Consider the following 22,064-nt stretch of genomic DNA (forward strand, 5'->3'; position numbering starts at 1 on the left):
AAATATCATCCTACAACAAAAGCAGCATTAACTTTGCTCTGGTGCAATTCTGATATCATGTTGGCAAAAATGGCACTCCCATTACCTGCTGAACCACGTCTACAAATGCGAGAAATCAACTGACTAATAAATGAAAAAGCACCATTTGAAGCAGAAGATAAATCTTCTCCTCCAGAAACCGCTAGAACACTGTCTTTGATTACAGCAAGAATCTGAATAGAAACTTGCCTGAAGAACCAACTGGAAAGCTTTCTTAAGAATAAACTTGGATTATCATTCTGGAATAAACACGTGAAAAAAGAAAATGCACTACAATGTGAAACCTGACAAGGTATGGTTCTTGCATATACATTCCAAATCATTACAATGTGAAAGTTGCCAAGATATAGTTCCTGCATGTGCATTCGTCTGGAAGAAATGGTTGGCTCAAACAAATTTGTTATATAAGGCATCCAAATATGAACTGAAAATTTGTGCACTGTGACATGTCTAGGATATAAGTAAATGGCAGAGATGAAAGCTAAAAATTTTGGAACAGAATCTCCCATTGCTTGATCAACCTGGACACTATACTTCCATCCACAGATCAAACATCAAGACTAAGTCCTCTAATTGGAAAGGATATAGAAGGTCAAAGGATTTCGACATGGATAGTTTACATCAGCAGGACAGGATTTGCTAGGTCTCTACCAATCAGCATAAAGAAACAGGAGTGATGATGAAGGAGCAGATATACAATCCCCATTACCGATGCATGGATCATGACCTATCTCTTGTATTATATACTAATCTTTCAGTACAGGAAAAGAGAAACAATTGCCTGCTGTATAGAACAGAAATGCAGTAATGTCACATGAGATAATAAACATGCCATACTTAAACAAATACTCGTAGCCATACTTAAACAAATACTCGTCTCTCAGATCTGAACCAGATTCAAAAGAAAATGGATCCAGATCTGGAACATCTCAATAGCATCCGTTAAGAAGTGCATAGTTTTGAACCCTCGAAATATTGCCCTTCAAAACTAAAACTTCTGCTTTTCCAGGCCTTTCATGAATAAATTAGCCACTTAATTTTCAATTCAATGACAATGAAGCTCAATCTTTTTGTCTTCAACGTTCTGCATCATGAAATCATCAATCTCTCAATGTGTTTCATCTGACTGTGAGGGATGAGATTGAAAGATATTTGTAGAGCAGTTAAATTGTTAAAAAATAGGGTTAATCTTGCAATAGATACTCCCAATTCAGTCAACAAATATCCAGTCCATGTGACCTTGGTTGTTATAGGCTTATAGCAGTCATAGATCTATTTCTGTTTTCTCTCCGCTCCAAGACACTAGATCCACTCTAATAAAAATATAACAACTAGAGATCAATTGTCTTACATCAGGATGCTACACAATTTGCAGATGCATAGGCAATGATATTAAGTGTGGCATTTTTTAAATGTTGATTCATTCAATAACTATATACAAGAGAAGGAGGAGATTGGGAGAGACAAAACAAACAAAGCAATAGTGAGAAGCAGATCTATTTGACATGCTTACATAAATATTACAATTATTAGGGTACATTAATACCCTTGTATATTATAAATATATTACAAGAGCGCCATTAATGGGGTGCTGACTGATCAAGTACATATTAAACTGCTTGGATCACACCCAATTGGATTTGTTAGAATATGTTGTTATGGGAACCGGGTCCATATCTGGACCCGGTTCTATGGGGCGCGGGTACCGAGGCGGGCTCGGTACCCTAGGCGGCTTCTCCTCTCTCCCTCTTTATATTGTCACTTGTGTTTAGTGTTGAATTAAGTGAAATATAATTTTCTCTCTCCTAGGGTTGCGGTGAGCCCCTAGGTCAAAGCCTCCCCGTGGTTTTTCACCTCTTTCTGAGGTTTTCCACGTAGATTGTGTGTTTGTTCTCCACTCTCTCTCTTTGTGGTTCGTGTTTCTACATGGTATCAGAGCCAGAGGAGTTGGAGAAGCGTTTTTTCCGAGGATCGTCAAGTTTTTTCGTCGCCCGACGCCGTTGAAGTTCCGGCGCCGCTGCTGCCCGTTTGTTCCGCCGCCGCTGTCCTTTGTTCCGCCGCCGCCGTCCTCTGTTCCGGCGCCGCTGCTGCACTTGTGACGTCGCCCTGCTCTGCCGCCGCCGTCCTTTTGTTCCGCCGCCGCCGTCCTCTGTTGCGCCTCCGCGGTCCTCCGTTCGGCCCGTTCTTTGTTTCTGCCACCGTGGGTGGCCTCTGTGTTGCGCCGTCGCCTGCTTTCCGTTGCCGCTGCCTCATTCCCGCCGCCGTCGCCGCTGCCTCCTTCCCGTCGCCGTTGCCTCATTCCCGCTGCTGTGCCTCTTGTTGCTGTGTGCTTGTTTGTGATGGCAGAAGCGATGGGGACTCAAAAAGATGCCGTTCTTGACACGGGCAGCGCCTCCAAGACTGAGAACGTGCCGCTCCAGGTCACCTCCATCCGTCTGACCAAGGACAATTACCTATCTTGGTCTGCCGCTCTCGAGATTGGGATTACTAGCCGTGGGCGTCTCTCTTACATCACTGGCGACAAACCTGCGCCCATCAAATCTGATCCTCAATGGGCAACGTGGGCGTTGGAGGACAGCCAAGTGAAGGTGTGGATTATCAGCTCCGTGTCATCCGATATCCAGCCCCTCATTCTGCGGAAGCCGACCTCTTTTGATATGTGGACTGTGCTTGCAAAGATGTATGGTCGCAAGAAGCGACATCTGCGCACCTATCAGATTAAACGCAGTATTTACTCTCTGACACAGGGTGATTTATCTGTTGCTGCCTTCTATGCTGCCCTGAAGACCAAATGGGAGGAGCTAGATTATCATGTGACTGATGAGTGGACGTGCGGTTCAGATCATTCCCTCTACTGGGAAAAGGAATGGATGGACCGTACGTTTCTGTTTCTGGGAGGCCTGCGGGATGAATTTGAGTCTATTCGTAGCCAGATTCTTAATGGTGATGAGATTCCGGGGATAGAGGAAGTATATGCTCGTGTTGAGTCTGAAGAACAACGTCGCCAGGTGATGCATCTTGACACTGGTCATGGCCCTTCTGCCTTTGTCAGCCGTGCCTCAGGGACTGGGCAGCGTCCTGCCCGACATTGCACTCATTGCCACAAGTTGGGGCATTCGGTGGATTTCTGTTGGGATCTTCATCCCGAGAAGAGACTGGTCAGAGGTCGTCCTCTCTCTGGCAAGCGTAGCCCTACTGTGTCTGATTCCAGTCAGAGCAATTCTTCTAGTGGTGCAAAGTCCAAGTTGTCTCCTGCTCAACTCAAGGAGCTACAGGCGTACATCAGCCGTCTATCTACTACCCCTGAGGAGTCCTCCACGTCTGAAGGGGCTCAGCTAGCCCAAGCCCTCGTTGCCTCGACTGATCAAGGTAACCCTTCTCTTGGTGATTGGATTGTTGATAGTGGAGCCACTCACCACATGACAGGGGACTCTAAACTCTTTCAAGAATATCAACTTTCCTCTGGCAAGCAACGCGTGTCTATGGCAGATGGGTCTTCTATCTCTGTAGCTGGGAAAGGGAGCTTGTCCCTGCTGAACAAATACCATCTCCACAATGCCCTGCATGTTCCAAATATTCCTGTGAACTTACTCTCTGTCAGCAGTATTACTAAAGAATTAAACTGTAATCTAATTTTCTCTGCTGATCATTGTTCCCTGCAGGACTTGGTGACGGGGAAGAAGATTGGGATTGGTTCGGTTACTGATGGGCTCTACAGGCTGCCGGTACAAGTTGCTTCAGCGTTGATTTCTGCCACGAGTGGTCACTTGTCTGGTGTGAATGATAGATCTACTGTTCTGCGATGGCACGAGCGTCTTGGACATCTCCCCTTCCAGTTAATAAAGAAGTTGTTTCCTCATTTGTTTGCTTCTGTCTCCATTGACTCCTTCGCTTGTGAAGTGTGTCAATTGGCTAAACATGTCAGGGCTTCATACCCTATTTGTTTGAATAAATCCACTCATCCGTTTGCCTTAGTTCATTCCGATGTTTGGGGTCCTTCTGGAGTACCCACGTGTGGTGGTTGTCACTATTTTTTGACGCTTATTGATGATTACTCTAGATGTACGTTCGTGTACTTGTTGCGAGAACGTAGTGAGGTTCCAGCAGTTGTGAAAAACTTTGTTGCCTTTGTTGAGACTCAATTCCATACTACTGTTCAAGCTTTCCGTACGGATAATGCAAGAGAATATGTCTCTCAATCCCTTGATGAATTCTTGAAAGGAAAGGGTATTGTTCATGAAACCTCTTGTAGTTATACCCCTCCTCAGAATGGTATAGCTGAACGTAAAAATCGTCATCTATTGAATGTTACCCGGGCCATTATGTTCCAACGTCATGTCCCGAAGCGGTATTGGGGTGATGCACTTCTCACTAGTGCACATCTCATTAACCGTATGCCTACTAGAGTGCTGGATGGTCAGTCTCCTTATTCTACCCTGTGGCCTACTCAGAATCCGTGGCCTCTTACTCCTCGTGTCTTTGGGTGCAGTTGTTTTGTGCATAATCATAGCCCTACTCTCAAAAAACTTGATCCCCGGTCTATTAAAGGAGTTTTCTTGGGGTACTCTTCCACTCAGAAGGGGTATAAATGTGTGGATCCCACTACTTCCAAAGTATATGTTTCGAGGGATGTCACATTTCATGAACATGAGTCGTATTTTCCGGTGAATACTCTTCAGGGGGAGTGTCTTGGGAACAAAGGGGAAGAGTATTCCTCTAATCAGCTGATTCAGTTTATGGAGTTTTTGGATTACAAGGTTAGTCCCAGTGTGATTGACACGGTCACGGTCAGTAATGAGAAGGGCAGTCATATGGAAGGGGTCACGGTGGATGCTCAGCCCACTGTTGCCCGGGATCACTTGTTTGGCAAGGTTTATGTCAGAAAGGAGAAAGCTACTATGGAAGATGTTGGTGATGAGGATAGAACCAATCCCAATCTTGTGATCTCCCCGGATGACCCAAGTTCATCGAATGAAGAGCTCCCTATTGCTTTGCGCAAAGGCACCAGGTCATGTACTTCTCACCCTATTCAGAGATTTGTTTCTTATGCTAAGCTCAGTACAAATTACAAATGTTTTATCACAACCTTATCCAAAGTTGTTATTCCCAGGTCGGTGGATGATGCTAAGGATGATCCCAAGTGGTTACATGCTATGACGGAGGAGATGGGTGCGTTAGCTAAGAACAAAACATGGGAAGTTGTTGATATCCCTAAAGGGACACACTTAGTTGGCTCTAAGTGGGTTTACAACGTGAAGTACAAACCTGATGGCACTGTAGATCGATATAAAGCTCGTCTGGTTGCAAAGGGGTTCAGCCAGAAGTATGGGATCGACTATCTTGAGACCTTTGCCCCTGTTGCAAAGTTGAAGACTGTGAGGGTTATTCTTGCTCTTGCTGTGCACAAGAAGTGGCGCATGGACCAGCTTGATGTTAAAAATGCGTTCTTGAACGGCCATCTGGAGGAAGAAGTCTATATGAGCATGCCTCCCGGGTATGTTCAAGAGGGAAAATGTTGTCACCTCAAGAAAGCTTTGTATGGCTTGAAGCAGTCGCCTAGAGCTTGGTTTGAGAGACTAAGGATCGTTATGAAGTCTACTGGGTACAAGCAAGGAAATGGAGATCATACCCTATTCATAAAGCAGAGAGATGGTCTGGTGAGTCTTCTCCTTGTCTACGTTGATGATATGATTGTCACGGGCAGTGATGAAGAAGAAAACAGAAAGATGAAAGAGAGATTAGCTAAAGAATTCGACCTCAAGGATCTGGGTAAGCTGAGATACTTTTTGGGGATAGAAATTGCTCGATCAGAGACAAGGCTGGTTATGAATCAAAGGAAGTACACTCTTGACTTACTAAAGGAGACAGGTAAACTTGGTTGTAGGCCCTATCTTACTCCTATGGAGTCGGGAACTAAGATAAGTATCAAGACGGGCACCACTCTGGATGAGGAAGGAAAAGGGCGATATCAGAGGCTAGTCGGTAAGCTTATCTATCTTACTCTAACTCGCCCTGATATCACGTATGCGGTAAATGTGCTAAGTCAATTTATGCATGCTCCCACGGATTGTCATTGGAAGAGTGCAGAACGAGTGTTGGGGTATCTAAAGAATGACCCAGGAAAAGGGCTGCTGTATACTCGACAAGACAAACTTACTATTGAGGGCTACTCAGATGCAGATTGGGCAGGTTGCACTGACACAAGGAGGTCTACTACAGGGTATTGTATCTTTCTTGGAGGTAACCTAGTGGTTTGGAGAAGTAAGAGGCAAGAAGTATGTTCGAGGTCTAGTGCTGAGGCTGAGTACAGGGCTGTTGCAATGGGGGTTACAGAGATGCTGTGGCTGAAGATTCTTTTGACTGATATTGGTGTGGAACTGGGAGATAAAATGAAGATGTACTGTGACAACAAATCTGCGATTAATCTTGCCAATAATCCAGTTCTACATGACAGGACCAAACATGTGGAGATTGACCGTCATTTTATCCGGGAACGCATTGACTCAAAGGAGCTGATTCTGCCATATATGAAGTCTGAAGATCAAGTTGCAGACGTCCTAACTAAAGGGCTTTGTACTTCTTCATTTGAAAAGAATGTTAGCAAGCTTGGCATGTTTGACATGTATGCCAAGCTTGAGGGGGAGTGTTAGAATATGTTGTTATGGGAACCGGGTCCATATCTGGACCCGGTTCTATGGGGCGCGGGTACCGAGGCGGGCTCGGTACCCTAGGCGGCTTCTCCTCTCTCCCTCTTTATATTGTCACTTGTGTTTAGTGTTGAATTAAGTGAAATATAATTTTCTCTCTCCTAGGGTTGCGGTGAGCCCCTAGGTCAAAGCCTCCCCGTGGTTTTTCACCTCTTTCTGAGGTTTTCCACGTAGATTGTGTGTTTGTTCTCCACTCTCTCTCTTTGTGGTTCGTGTTTCTACAGGATTCAACCCAAAACAAGCTCCGACATATTTTTTTTCAGCTTTACCCAAGCAATTCCTTGTTGATAAGAGTCTATCGACAATAGTTCCTTTCAAGCTTCCATATGTCTTCTATCTGGCTCACACATAAAATAGTGACACATGATGTAGTTTCTTGTAAAAGCAAGATACTGAAAGGATACTCAGAAGGTCTTGATACCTTGCATGGTCATCGTAAAGACCTCCATTTTGAGAGCTAAGCTTTTGATTGGTCATACTAGGGGTTGCCAAAGATTTGTCTCGAGAGTTATTTTTGGGTAATTTAGAGGTTTTCAGTAATTTGGTAAAAGTTGTAACAAGTTACTTTATTATTTTTATGTCATTGTGGACTTAATCCATAATTTTCTTTAGCCAACTCTAAACCCCATGAAATATGGGATTAAGGCTAATAAAGATACATTTTCTTTTCCCTTTCAACCATGCGTAACATGGCATCAGAGCTGTTCAGGTCTGGGACTGCCTGACAGCAGGTTGGTTGAGAGATCTTGTTCATGCCTTCTTCCTCTTGCTTTTTCTTTCTCTTCCTCTCTTCTTCGTTCTTTCTGCTTTTGTCTGGCTGAGGTTGTGTACCCTAAATAGCTGCTGTGTGTGGGTGATTAGGGAACTAATCACCGCTGATAACAATGCAGTAGTGATTAGATGCCCTAAATTCTGTCATTGGTGCTGGTGTTAGTAAGTCATGGTGGACTGTTGGAGGTTGAGATTAGTTGGGCATGATTAAGAAGAATTTCCTATCATTGATGAATGGCTGCATTCACGTTGGAAGTGGTTGCTGGTCATGGTTGGTGTGGAAACATGCTGCCTTTGCCTATGAAGGATCTGACATCTCCAACAGTGAGCACAATGTTCACTAGAAGTTGAAAAGTTGCCCAACTGCTTGTCATCTAGGTGGTAAGGTTCAAAAGTTGCCCAACTGCTTATCGTCATATGTGGTAAGGTGTTGTCCCCTTCTATCTCATATCTCCCCTTCATTAGGCCTGGAGAGATATGGAAGGTGTTGATTGTGGAAGTTGCTGACATTAGTCCTTTAGCAGAGTTATTGGCTGTCGTGGGGCAGTAATATCGTTGCTGAATTTGATATACATTTTGTGGTGTCAGTCATTTGTTTTGGTGTACTAATCCTGTTGATGATTTATAGCTGTTTTTTCTTCTTCTTCTTTTTTTTCTTGCATTAGAAGATCAAGTCTGATTTGTGTTGATGACAAATCTGGTTCTGTAGAAACCGTGCAGTTTGCTTGTCCTTTTATGCTGCCGAGTTCTATTCTTGATCTCTGGTGGTTGTTCTATATTCCATTATATAGCTGGGGTTGCTGAAGTGACTGTGATCTATGGCTAAGGATAAGAATATCAAAAAGGGATTCAAGCATGACTATAGCAGATTACAAGGCATTTGTGAACCCTTTTCCATAAGGGTCTTATGTCAAATTAGATGACACCAATTATGAAAGGTGCCATGCAGCTTTATGATGTCAGTAGTTGATCACCAGAAGGAGCATATTATCTTTGAGGAGGAGCCAAAAGAGATGGTAAGTATGCTATATGAAAATAGGATAATAGCATTGTCATGGCCTAGATTATGAATAGTGTCTAGGTGGATATTGCAAATGGCTTGTCTATTATACTACAACCAAACAGATGTGGGAGTACAGCATGATACATACTCAGAGGAGAAGAATCTTAGCAGGATTCTACAAGTTGAAGAAGATTTTTCAGTTGCAACAAGGAGATTAGCACCTTGCCCAGTATTTTGCCTCTGTCAAGTCTGCCTATGAGAGGCTGAATTCAATGAGACCACCATGTAAAAGAACTCATCAGGAGCAGACTATGGTGGCCAGATTCCTATCTAGATTATCTTCGGATTAGGTTGTCATGAAGGTTCAGATGCTTACAGTTGTGGAGATTCCCGACCCTGCATAGGCATATAATTGACTCAGTCAACTGATTGTCACCCTTCCTCAGGCACCTGAGTCTCCTGCCTCAGTGTTGGTAGCCACAGGTGGACAGGGACGTGGCACACCCATGTCCTTAGGGATCGTGGCAGAGATGGTGGTGGTTGTGGCACATCAAATGCACATACTGTGGCAAGCAAAGCCACCTTGAGGACAGGTATTGGGACAAGCATGGTGCCCCCTTTCATCCTCTTGTGGCAAGGGATTGCTATTCCAAAAATTTCCCCTTTAGATGTAGAAGTTTACTATGATGCAGATTAGGCTCGGTTGATGATAGGAAGTCTAAATCTGATATCATGGAGGAGTAAGAAGCAAGCAGTTGTGGTCAGATCTAGTGTTGAATCATAATATAGAGCAATGACCTAAATGGCTGCTGAAATGACATGGATAAGAGCTATGGCTTAGCAATTTATGAGTCAAGGTGAAGTTGCCTATGGAGATGAGGTGTGATATCAAGGCAGCCACCTAGATTGTCAATAATTTTGTATTCCATCAGAGTACAAAGCATATAGAGGTGGATTGTGTAATGTCCCAAATGTTTAGTCCTATATCGAAGATTGTGAGGAATCTTCAAGGGTTTATAAAAGGGGTCATTGATGAGAAAATTGTCCTGGTTCCTAGCCTTTTTGGGGTTGGAATCGAAACTGCTAGGGGGTGGGTTGGAATCCGTCGCACCAGGGGCCCGAGCCCAGGAGTGGGTCAGGTTGTTACAGTGGTATCAGAGCCAGTTTCAACACTCGAACCTAGGATCTCACACGCGCGGACGCGTGTGCCTTAAGGGTGGTAGATTGTAATGCCCCAAATGTTTAGTCATGTATCGAAGATTGTGATGAATCTTCAAGGGTTTATAAAGGGGGTCATTAATGAGAAGATTGTCCTGGTTCCTAGCCTTTTTCGGGTTGGAACCGAAACTGCTAGGGGGTGGGTTGGGATCCGTCGAACCAAGAGCCCGAGCCCATGAGTGGGTCGGGTTGTTACAGATTGTCACTACATTTGTCACTTAGTTCAAGCAGGAGCTATATCAGTTGTCTATGTCTCTTCAAAAGACCAAGTTGATGTCATGTTGATATGCTCACAACGCCTCATTCTATTGGAGATTTTACAAGATGTTGTAACAAGTTTCGCCTGATTGATATCTATGCTCCAGCTTGATGGGGAATGTTGAGACAATAGGTCATATAAGGAGGTCTTTAGTAAACTATTAGACGTCTTGATTTTATTTTTATTATTGTAAAAGGTCCTCTTTATTATTTATCTTTTTTGCATGGACTTGTTTTGTAATTTTATTGCAGCTCCTAATCCCTTTTAACGTGGGATTAGGGTTAATGAAAGTTTTAGTTTCTTCTCTCTCCCTCAGTCGTTTCCCACAATAAATATAACCAACTGTTTCATGGTTATGAACATTAAAAGAATAATTGTAGGTACTCTGTTTAAACCACACAGTAGTGGTGTTTATCACTAATCATACTTTTTCTCAACCAGAAAAGTTGATTTTTCTATCAAGTTTTAATGTGGAGTTATTAAAGTTCTAATGGTGTAACAGTACCTCTAAACACAAAAAAATTGTCAAAAAAGAATTTTTTAGAGAGTTGAAAAAATATATTGGCATTTGGCAGGTTACGATCAAGAAAAAATCTAAGAATCTACTTTTTTAGTCTTGGAAATTGTAGAAGATCAAATTGTTTCGGATCCAGCAACCTACAAGCAGCATGTGTGCATATACGATATAGCTATTAAAGAATGAAATTCTACCATAGATCAAAGTGGTTATTGATAATCAAGCTAACAAGTTAACAAATACATTACCACATACAACAAAAGATAATCAGACAAAATGACTGAAATCTTAAACGAAATCAAGGATACTATGCAGAAAGTGCATCTAGGGCACCAATTCTAGCTTTGTCAGGAATAGATACCACCATCTGTGCTACCTTTGATTCAAACACCAGATTATGTTCTGTCAGTAGCCCACCAGTACAATCAGTCACCACTGATGGAGTGAACTCTTTTACTAGACGACATACTCCTTGATGCTCAAACAAACAAAGCACCAACAGCCTAAAACAAATGCTTAAATTGTAATGGCATGTAGGTACATAGAAAACTATCCGTTTAACAGAAATGCTAACAAAGGAATTTAAGAATTATTCACCTAAAATTTCACCAATCAGCACAATTGAATCATTAGCATTGCAAAATCCCATGTATGAAAATGGCCTAAAGATCACCTCACCCCTAAAAATTTATGAAAATGTTGTCCATATACACCTATGCAGCTATGCCTAATTACTATCTTATCTCTTGGTTCGTTGTCTTTTTCGGTTTCCAAACGGAAATAGGCTATAGGGCAGGAACAAAATCCACCAGGCACATACTCGTTCAGTTTCATATTTTGACACTGATAAAGTGGGAACTTGAAACCCATGTCACACAAGTACCTCTATTTGGGGAGGTATCCATGTCGACATGGTGCAACATGGATGTGGGAAAAGGAATGCCCCTAGACATGGCCCCAACACAGCTCTGACCATGTCAAGTGCAGTCAACACACCCACGTCCATGTCTATCCATGTTTGGGCTATGTCAATTTTAACCAAGTCCAAATCTGTCCAAATTTGGGGCTGATTTTTTTGTTATTATTGTATAAGCCCTTCTCCTAGGACCCAAACTCATCCACACTGCCATAGTTTTCCGGCAAATCTTTAGGTGATGCAGATCAGTCTTATTTTTCATTGTCAATCTTCTGTGCTTGCATATGCCCTCTCTTGTTTCAGTTTCTTTTTTTTTTCATGTTTCTTTGTTTTTCACTTCTCCATGTCGTGTCTGTTCTTGTTTATTTCTTCTTCTCATTTTTATCATATGAAAATGATATGTTTTGGGCTTTGGCAGTTATAATCTTATTGTTAAGTCTGTTGACTGTTCATCTCATGTTTTATCAGATTTTGTAAATGAAATACAGGGTAGGGTTTCAGATTTTAAGTCTATTCATCTCTAAGCAAATGTATCAACTATCAAATGATCAAAATGCATTTTGTAAGATTGTCAAATGTATCTTTGTTAGTGAACTTAGTCGGCTTTTTGCAATTTTATAAATTATAAACCATGAAGGCATGAACACAGTGGTCATTATACATATATACACACACACACACACACATATATATATATATATACATATACACACACACTCTCGTGAGATACCAAAATCAATTTTATGCTATCACTTATTGACTTATAACCAGTCCTACAGGGTGCGGTTTACGTTGAACAGGATGACAAGCACATAAGCACACTAACAGAGAAATGGAAGAGCTTATTGGCATTGATTTTTTCCACCACTACATTAAGAATTGAGAGCTTATAATTGATATAATATAGCTATTTTCACTTGTCCACTAATGAGTTTTCACAGATCATGCTATATAAGGCAACTATACCTTTTAGCAAATTGTAATGGTGTAAACCCATTCCCCAAAGATTGATTCCAGGGTCGATATATCAAAGAAAATAATTTCACATCCATCAACCCACACTGCAATACCTAAATAACGCTGTCTGATTCACACATTTTACAATGACATTCAAGACCACACTAACTGGTATATGCTCCTAAATGGCCACCATAGACAAGACAGTTTATACTAAAGCATGCAAATCTGATTCGACGATCTTAAGAACTTCACAGCCAACCCCACACACCAGAAAAAGACCATGAACTGATGAGAGTAATGATGATGAAACCTCACAAATAGTTACTTTTGATAGAACCATGGAATACAACTGCCTCCCATCGACCTGCTAAATAGCGGCTTCTCCATAGTTGTTTCACAGAATGCAAAGAAGAATGAAAAATTAAAAGTTTATTACAGTAAACCTAAAACTGCTGATCTGGAAAAACAAAAGATGATATGAGAATTCTTGGCAACAAGATCTTAAATGCTGAATAGGCCACCGTATTGGTCATTCCACAAACGTAACATTGGAAACCCTTAGGTTGCATTTGATAGCCTCGAATCTTAGATCTGACGCTGTATAAAAAGGTGTGTTTTAGTATATCCTCAGCTTAAACAAACTGAGGATCTCAGTAGCATGGGCAACCTTAAATTCATGGCACCACAAATCTCATATCTGCGGTGAAACAAATACAACCGTATGGACAAAGCACAAAGTCCATGCTAAGAAATAGTTCCAAGGCTCTCATGTAACAGAAGGATATTTCTCAGTAACCTATTAATAGGAGATAAAGTGTAGTGAATTTGAAGCAACATGACAAAGATAATACAGATATCATTATGAACTCCTGAAAGTATAGCATCATACCTTTCAGCATTTGAACAAACAAGATCTAGATTAGCTCTCTTGTCCAAGCCACTTTGTTTGTTAGATAAGGCAGGAATTAATGCCTGAATAGCCTCACTTGGAGGTGCATTAACAAAAAAAGAATCAAAAACAAGTGTCCTTGCCGTCAAAGGAAAACAAGGCAGCCAGTTCAGAGCAATATCTGCAAATACAAAAGTCATTACTAGCAAAGTCATATACAAACAGCTCAAAGGAGTATATGCAAATGCAAAAATTGTTACTAGCAAAGGCATCTTCAAACATCATATCCAAGTGTTAAATGAGAAGTACATAACTCTTATTATCATATTTAACAAGACTCCAGTCCTCAAGGGAACAACATAATGTAACTGTGACCCCAAACCAGTAAAGCAAGTACTAAAATGCCCTTTTTAATGGTTTAAGACGATTGAGGAGATGATGCTACTTAGGACCTAACCAACATCTCATGCACATACACAGGCAAACCTACATATATACAGACCTAGGTGTTCACATAGATATTAGAGCATCAAGGTTTTAGAAAAAAAAGGGAAGAAAAAGGGAAAGAAAGCAGCCTCTGAGTTTGTTTTAGGCCCAACAAGTTTGTTGGACAAGCCGACTGGATTGCATAAGCATTCTTCAAACCAATGTTATCCGTATCGTACGATACAGACGCGTATCGTACGATACGTATCGTATAGGTTAAGAAAACCTATACGATACGCTGTTTAAAGACGATACGCATTTGTATCGTACACGTATCGCACGATACGTGCGATACGGGGGCCGTATCGTACGATACGGGCGATACACCCCCGTATCGTACGATACGGGTTAAAACACAAAATTTTTTATTTTTTAAAGTTTAAACACTCCTCCCTCTCTCTCTTCTTGTATTTAAAGACTCCAAGAGACGTAGGAGGGAGAGATTTTGCACATTTTCATCAAAAATAACCAAGGATTCATCGATTTGGAAAATATTATCGTTAAATCATGAAAGATGATAAGTTGATAACTATATGTTTTGAACTTATAAAATTGTGATGTAATATAAGTCCTAAAACTCAAAGTCCTAAGACTCTAAGTTTTAAGATTCTATAAAATTTTAAGTTTAAAATTGTCATGGATGCTTATTATGTTATTTTGAATATCTAATTTTTAATTTTTGAATGCGTTGTTGACACACATGAATGTTCCTTATGTATGATGATCTTTTTTATATTTGAATATATTTTTCTTGATTTCTGATTTTTTGTTTATTTTTTTAGATTTTTAATAATTTTTCTCTATTTTTTATGATTTTTAAATATTTTTAAAATTAAAAAATTAATTTTACGATACGATACGCTACGTTTGCGATACGTTACGATACAGCGTATAGGTCAGCTCGACCGATACGCGATACGCTACGCCTTTTATAACATTGCTTCAAACTGAAAATGGCATCCAAAGGCCCAGAACATCCCATGGGTAGTAAATTGGAGCCAAAGAATTTTTCTATTATACCCCATCCGTCTATAAACTAGAGCTTATGGAATCCTGCTAGAAATATAGTAAAAAATAATCCTTCTCAGGTTTCTAATAGTGAGGTTTTCTCAAGTATTTTTTGACAAAGCTGTTTTGCTTAGGAAAATCTCGGCAATCTTTTAAAAATGAAAAAGCCCTAAAATTAAGCAAAAGTGACAAGAATGAGAAACTGCAATAAGAAGTCATAAACAATAACTAGATAAAATAGTAAAAATAATGTTTCAATAGTGATACAAGTGACAATGAATAATTTCACTTAATTTTAATGATTAATCCATGATGATATTAACATTAAAAAGGAGAAAATAAAAATACGTGGTAAGAATGCACTAAATTTATTTTCATGCTTTTTATAAAAAAACACTTCTTTTCATGTTTTTAATATCAATCTCTTTTCTAAAGTTAATAGAATTTTTCTTTGAAAAGCATATGATATATCTGGCTATGCCAAAGATCGATTAGCATGTCCGCATTGAACATGCATTTTGAAGTCCCTATAATTGTTGTACACCCTGTGTTAGATATCAGGTACTGGATCGCGGGTCGGGTCCATTGGACTGACCCAAAACAAAGGGTCAGCGGGAGAGGCATCGAGCATTTGAGAAAGTCTTTCATCGGGGAGGAAGAAAATCAGGGAGGAAGAAACTCTAGTCTGGAATTAGGGGGGGGGGGGGGGGGGGGGGGTGCATTGTAATCTTAGGTCTCCTCTTGCAAGGGCTATGCTTGTTAGCAGGGGGCTAACAATGGTATCAAAGCCAGCAACCAGCAGGCCGTTGCCGCGGACGAACATCCATGGGCCTCTTCAACTATCAGACGAGATTCCAAAAGACTACATGCTTCTGCAGCTTGGATTCCAGGTATATGGCTGTTAGAATGTATGTATTTCAAATGTATACATATATATATACTTGTATATATATTACATATATTAGTCATCTAAGATATGTCTTATATGTATATATATATATATATTTTCTATGTATTTGGATACTTATGTAATTTTTCCTTTTTTTATGTATTTTTATTTTCCCTTTTTTACCCCTTTCTTTTTCGTTATTCCCAAAAGGGGTCTAGTCCCAACGGCTAGTATTCTAGCCATTGGAACTAGTCCCAATGGCTAGCTCTCTTCTCCTTTGGCTCTATCCTTTATAAATAGTGTACATTCTCCACTATTTTACTTATGGCCTTTTAAGCCACATCTTGTATTTTTTGTTGAGATCAATATATGTTTTATTCTCCTCTTGTTTGAGGTCTCTTGAGTATTACCTTGTTAAGTTGGTGGGAGATTCAAGAGTGATATTCTTGAAGTATTTGCCTTGTTTGGGCCTGATTTACATGGTATCAGAGCCATGTGTTAGCTCATCGTCATGTTGTCCTTCAAAGTTTGAAGTCTTCAGCTCATTCTCTTTCTTTGAAGCTGTGAAGCACTCCAAGTGTTTGATATATTGCTAGTTGTAGTTTGAGTGAAGAAGGTGTTGTTTTTCTCCTTTCTTGAGGGTTTAAAGTGATCTAGGTGACGGGATTGTGCACATCTTATCAAGCTTCCGTGGCTACCAAAGTTGTGATTGTTTTCATAGTAATATCTTCCCTCATGGCAGCAAGCTCTTCACATTTTTGGACTGCCTTCTTGCTGTTTTTTAGTCGCTGATTTCGTGGATTTTTCACCAACGTTGAGAGTTGTTTTGGCACTATTCTTGTGGCTACCTCAACTTCATCTTATAAAGTACACATTATGGATGATAGAACTTCTTCTACTCCTCTCCCTAAACTCACTTCATCAAACTATGTTTATTGGGCAAAAACTATGGAACATTTCATTAAAAGCAAAGGTTTATGGGGATTTGTTGATGGGTCCAAAAGTGAACCACAATTAGTCCTAACCAAAACCATAGATGGAAAATCCCATGAACTAGAAGGAGTTGAAAAAGATAAGGTTGTCAATGAATATGAGAGAAAATGGAAAGAGTGGAAGATAGGACATCACAAGATTATTACATGGATTATTGCTTGTGTCGATACTACAACCATGGGTCAAATAGCTAAGTATAATTTTGCTCATGAAGCTTGGGAATTCCTCAAAAAAATCCACACTATGAAAGATGTGGCTTACATGTGCAATCTTCAAATGAAGATTGCAAGTCTCCAACAAGGGAATAAGTACATTAAGGAGTATGTTAGAGAAATGGAACAATTATGGGATGAACTTGCTCTAGTTGAACTCGAATGGTATGATCCAAGAGACATTAAAGTAAGAGAAAAACAAATCCAAAGGGAAAAATTTTATAAATTCATTTTTTGTCTTAAACCACAATATGATGGAATCAAAACTTCCTTGCTTCATAAACATAAAATGTCATCTATGAATAAAGTCATAGCGGAGCTTCAAATGGAAGAAAATAGACTCAATTTTTCTAAAGAAAAAAATGAAAGCGTTCTTGCTACCTCAAGACCCGGTGCTCATATGAGAACTTATAGACCTCCACACTTCAACCAGATAAATGAAGGAGCAAGAAAAAGAATTATTTGTTATCATTGCCAAGAAGAAGGACATACAAAACCCAAATGTCCAAAACTAAGAACTTAGGACAAGAGAAGCAATGTGGCGGCTCCCATCCAAGAAGAAAGGAAAGAAACAAGCACCTTTCAACTTGATCAACTTGTAAGTGCTCTTCAACCTAAGCTTATTGAAGCCCTTCAACCTTTGCTCAAGGGAGGAAGCACACCTTCAACATTGGGGGCTAAAGTAGCATCTACTTCTTCAAGTAAGTATTCTTGGCTTATTGATTTGTGGATCCCTTCTCACCAAATGCACCAAAAATAATTCATATCCATTTGTCAAAACGGCCGATGGAACTTCTCTTGAAATTGATTTTGTTAGAAATCTTGATCAAACTTTTCAATCAAAAGTTTTAAAAGTACCTCAAGTAAGATGTATTCCTAAACTAAACTTAAATTTGTTGTCCGTTTCTCAAATGGCTGACCTTGGTTTTGATATAATTTTCTCACAATATAAATGTTTGATACAGGACCGTCTATCCAAGAAGACGATTGGAGAAGGTTTTAGAACAAATGACCTCTACTACATAGATTTTTTGGACCTCTCAAGACCTTCATGCAAAATCATGAAAGAATGTGACATTCAAACTTGGCACCAAAGACTTGACATTCAAATTTAGAAAAAATGTCTCATCTTCCCTTCGTGGAAAAGTATTGTCAAAAGAACTTTTGTTGTAATGATTGTATCAAGGCAAAAATGAAAGTCTTACCTTTTGATACTAGAAAATTTGTTACCCAAATGTCTTTTAATTTGGTGCATTCAGATGCGTGGGACCCGCTCCTATTATGTCAAAATGAAGATTATTGTATTATGTGATCTTTATTGATGATTATTCTAGACACACTTGGGTTTATTTTCTCAAACACAAATCGGAGGTATTTGTTAACTTCAAGAATTTCTATAACATGATCATAACCCAATTTGGCTTCAATATTAAAATTTTTAGAAGTGATTCGGGAGGAGAATTTATGTCAAATGAATTTCAACAATTTCTAAAAGATAAAGGCATTGTGCATCAAAGATCTTGCCCAAACACTCCACAACAAAACGGAGTGGCTTAAAGAAAACATAGGCACATTATTGAAACCACAAGAGCACTTCTTTTATCCAAAAATGTTCCTAAAAACTTTTGGGCCGAGGCTGTTTTGACATCAACCTATTTGATTAATAGAATGCCTACCAAACTTTTGAAATATATTTCTCCATTTGAAAAATTGCACAACATAAAACCTAATTACGATAGACTTAAGGTTTTTGGTTGCAAATGTTTTGTGTTAAGTAACAAAGATGATAAGCTTTCTTCCAAAGCTATTATTTGTGTGTTTATTGGATATTTAGAAACACAAAAAGGCTATAGATGTTATGATATTAAACAAGATAAAGTTTATGTTACTAGAAACGTTATCTTTTTGGAAAACAAAGATGGTTTTAAAAATGAGCCCAAGCAACTAGAAGATTATGTTTTTCTTTGGATGGATTATGATGATGATGCTGATAATGAGGAGCAAATGGAAGAAGTTATAGAAGATAGTCCTACTAATCCTCCAAGAGACATTATAGTTTATAGGAGAAGAGATCATGCAACACAAGAAAATGATCAAGTCAATCCTAGAAGGTCCCAAAGACACATAAGGCCTCCTCAAATATTCATGAGTCTTTTTCTCCTAAACATAGAGTTTGTCTTATGGCACATCATTCCTTTTAAGAGTCATCGTCTTATCTTGATGCTAAGGATGACCCAAATTGCATTGATGCCATGAATCAAGAACTCAAAGCCCTTGAAAGTAATGAGACTTGGGATATTGTTTATCTAGCTTTAGGAAAAAAGACAATAAGATGTAGATGGATCTATAAAGTCAAAACAAAGAGTGATGGGACCTTGGAAAGGTATAAGGCTAGACTTGTTGCTAAGGGTTATGTCCAAGAATATGAGATTGACTATGAAGGAACTTTTGCTCTTGTTGCCCGTATGACCTCTGTTAGAACTCTTATTGTTGTTGTCTCTATCAAACAGTGGCTCATTTTTCAAATGGATGTTAAAAATGCTTTCCTAAATGGCCATTTAAATGAAGAAGTTTTCCTGAGTGCTCCTCCTAGACTGGATCTACCTCAAAACAAGGTTTTGCAACTTAAGAAAACACTATATGGTTTAAAACAAGCTCCCAAGTCTTGGTTTGACAAATTTAGTAGTGTCATGATTAATAAAGGTTTTAAATCATGCTACTTTGATTCAATCATGTTTGTGAAAAATACTTCAATAGGTATAATTATTTTATTATTGTATGTTGATAATATGGTAATTACTGGAAGTGATGAAAAAGGAATCATAGAAATAAAACAATTTCTTAAGAAATGTTTTCAAATGACTGATCTGGGTCTTAGAATTGAAGTTGGAAATAGCAAACAAGGTTATCTGCTTTCTCATATGAAGTTTGCTAGTGAATTGATTGATAGAACAGGTATTTCAGACAACAAGATTGTAGATACTCTAGAAGCACTGGGAGTAAAAATGAAGATCAATGATGGAGAGATATTAGAGAATCTCACTCTTTTTTGGCAAATTGCTGGTGCTCTCTCTTATATCTCCATTACTAGACCAGATATTGCTCATATCGTTCATGTTATAAGCCAATTCCAACAAAGACCCACTGCAATGCACATGAGAGACACAATCAACAAAAAACTTTTTTGTCTTCTTCTTTTCTATTAGAACTAGTTGCTTATACAGATGCTGATTGGGGTGGAGATCCCAATAATAGGCACTCCACCACTGGCTTTTGTATGTTTTTAGGTGATTCCTTAATTTCTTGGCGATGCAAGAAATAGAATAAGGTGTCTCTATCATCAACAGAAGCTGAGTATCGTGCCATGGCATCTACAACAATGGAAATTGTGTGGCTCAAAAGTTTGTTGAATGATATGAGAATTCATATCACGAATCCTGTCAAGTTTTGTTATGACAATAAAAGTGCAATATATATTGCTAGCAATCACACATTTCACGAAAGAATAAAGCATATAGAGATGGATTGTCATTATGTTCGTGAAGAATTCCTTCAGAAAAACATTGATCTCTCCTATGTTCCATCCGAGTATCAACTTGACTATTTTTTCACCAAAGCTCAGCCCTAAGTATTGGAGCCCAGTTGTAAATGAGGCCCAATCTTGAGAATACAAATGCTTCAAGAGATACACTCTTGAATGTTCCAGCAACTTCAATAAATAATACAAAGCCAAACCTCAAACTTGAGGAGAAGATGCCAAATATATTGATCTCAAGAGAATATACAAGAGAGACCTAAAAGCCTTAACAAAACAAGGGACAATAGTCCCTTATTTATAGTACAAGAAAAAGAAGAGAGGAAAAAGGGAGATGGTTGTTGGACTAACCTCCAACGGTTAGATTTCTAGCCATTGGAGGCTGGTCCAACAACTATATGTCCTTTAATAATAAAAAAGATGAAAAATAAAAGAAAAGAAAAAGTACAAAAAAGAAAGATAAAATTACAAACACGACCTAGGTACCCTAAACTATACACACACACACACACACACACATACATATATATATATATATATATATATATATATATATATATATTAGCACACTAATATATGTAATATACATATAGATATATATATATATATAGATAGGAATACAAACATTCTAACACCCCACCTCAAACTTACGGTGTGATAACCGAAAGTTTGCCAAGGAGAAAATGAAACCTGGCAGGTAAAGAAATCTCCTAGTTGATATTCGGATGGAACATAGGAGAGATCAATGTTTTTCTGAAGAAATTTTTCACGAAGATAATGACAATCCATCTCTATATGTTTTGTTCTTTTGTAAAATGTGTGATTGCATGCAATATAGATTGCATGAAATATAGATTGTACTCTTGTTGTCACAGCAAAGCTTGACAGTCTTTCAACAAACTTTTGAGCCACACAATCTCCATTGTCGTAGATGTCATGGCTTGATATTCAGCTTCAGTTGATGATAGAGACACCTTGTTCTATTTCTTTCATCAATAGGAGATTAACGAATTACCTAAAAACACACAAAAACCAGTGGTAGAGTGCCTATTATTGTGATCTCCACCCCAATCAACATCTGTATAAGCAACTAATTCTAATGTAGATGAGGAAGATAAGAAAAGTCCTTTGTTGATTGTGTTCTTCACATAACGTACAATGTGCATTACTACTCTCATGTGTACTGAAGTGGGCCTTTGTTAGAATTGGCTTATAACATGAACTACATGAACAATATCTGGCCTGGTGATAGAGAAATAAGAGAGAGCACCAACAATTTGACGAAAGGGAGTGGGGTTTTCTCATATCTTTCTATCATCAATCTTCATTTTTACTCTCAGAGCTTCTGGGGTGTCTACAACTTTGTTGTCTGAAATACCTGTTCTATCTGTTAATTCACTAGCAAACTTCATTTGCGAAAACAAATAACTTCTTTTGCTATAGGCAACTTCAATTCCAAGAAAATATGTTAGTCTACCCAAATCAATCATTTGAAAGCAATTTTTAAGAAATTGTTTTATCTCTATTATTCTTTTATCATCACTTCCAGTAATATCCATATCATCAACATACAACAATAAAACAATTATACCTATAGATGTATTTTTCACAAACATGGTTGTGTCAGAATAACAAGATTGGAATCCTTGATCAAACATGACA

General features: G+C 39.0%; 1 protein-coding gene across 3 annotated transcripts in view; it reads right to left on the reverse strand.

Moving 5' to 3' along the window:
• Positions 1 to 22,064, reverse strand: part of LOC116254240 (uncharacterized) — a 53,006-nt gene that overhangs the window by 13,897 nt on the left and 17,045 nt on the right. For 2 of the 3 annotated variants that reach the window (XM_050077787.1, XM_031629475.2), the window contains exons 4-6: positions 13,280 to 13,460; positions 10,823 to 11,017; positions 86 to 240 (exon numbers count right to left, since the gene is read on the reverse strand). In XM_050077787.1, coding sequence (XP_049933744.1) covers positions 86 to 240; positions 10,823 to 11,017; positions 13,280 to 13,460 — 531 coding nt within the window. Of the gene's footprint in view, positions 1 to 85; positions 279 to 10,822; positions 11,018 to 13,279; positions 13,461 to 22,064 lie in introns of all 3 variants that reach the window. The other variant, XM_031629476.2, reaches the window with a different exon arrangement.

Source organism: Nymphaea colorata, chromosome 5, assembly GCF_008831285.2.
Source record: "Nymphaea colorata isolate Beijing-Zhang1983 chromosome 5, ASM883128v2, whole genome shotgun sequence".
Taxonomy (NCBI): Eukaryota; Viridiplantae; Streptophyta; class Magnoliopsida; order Nymphaeales; family Nymphaeaceae; genus Nymphaea; species Nymphaea colorata.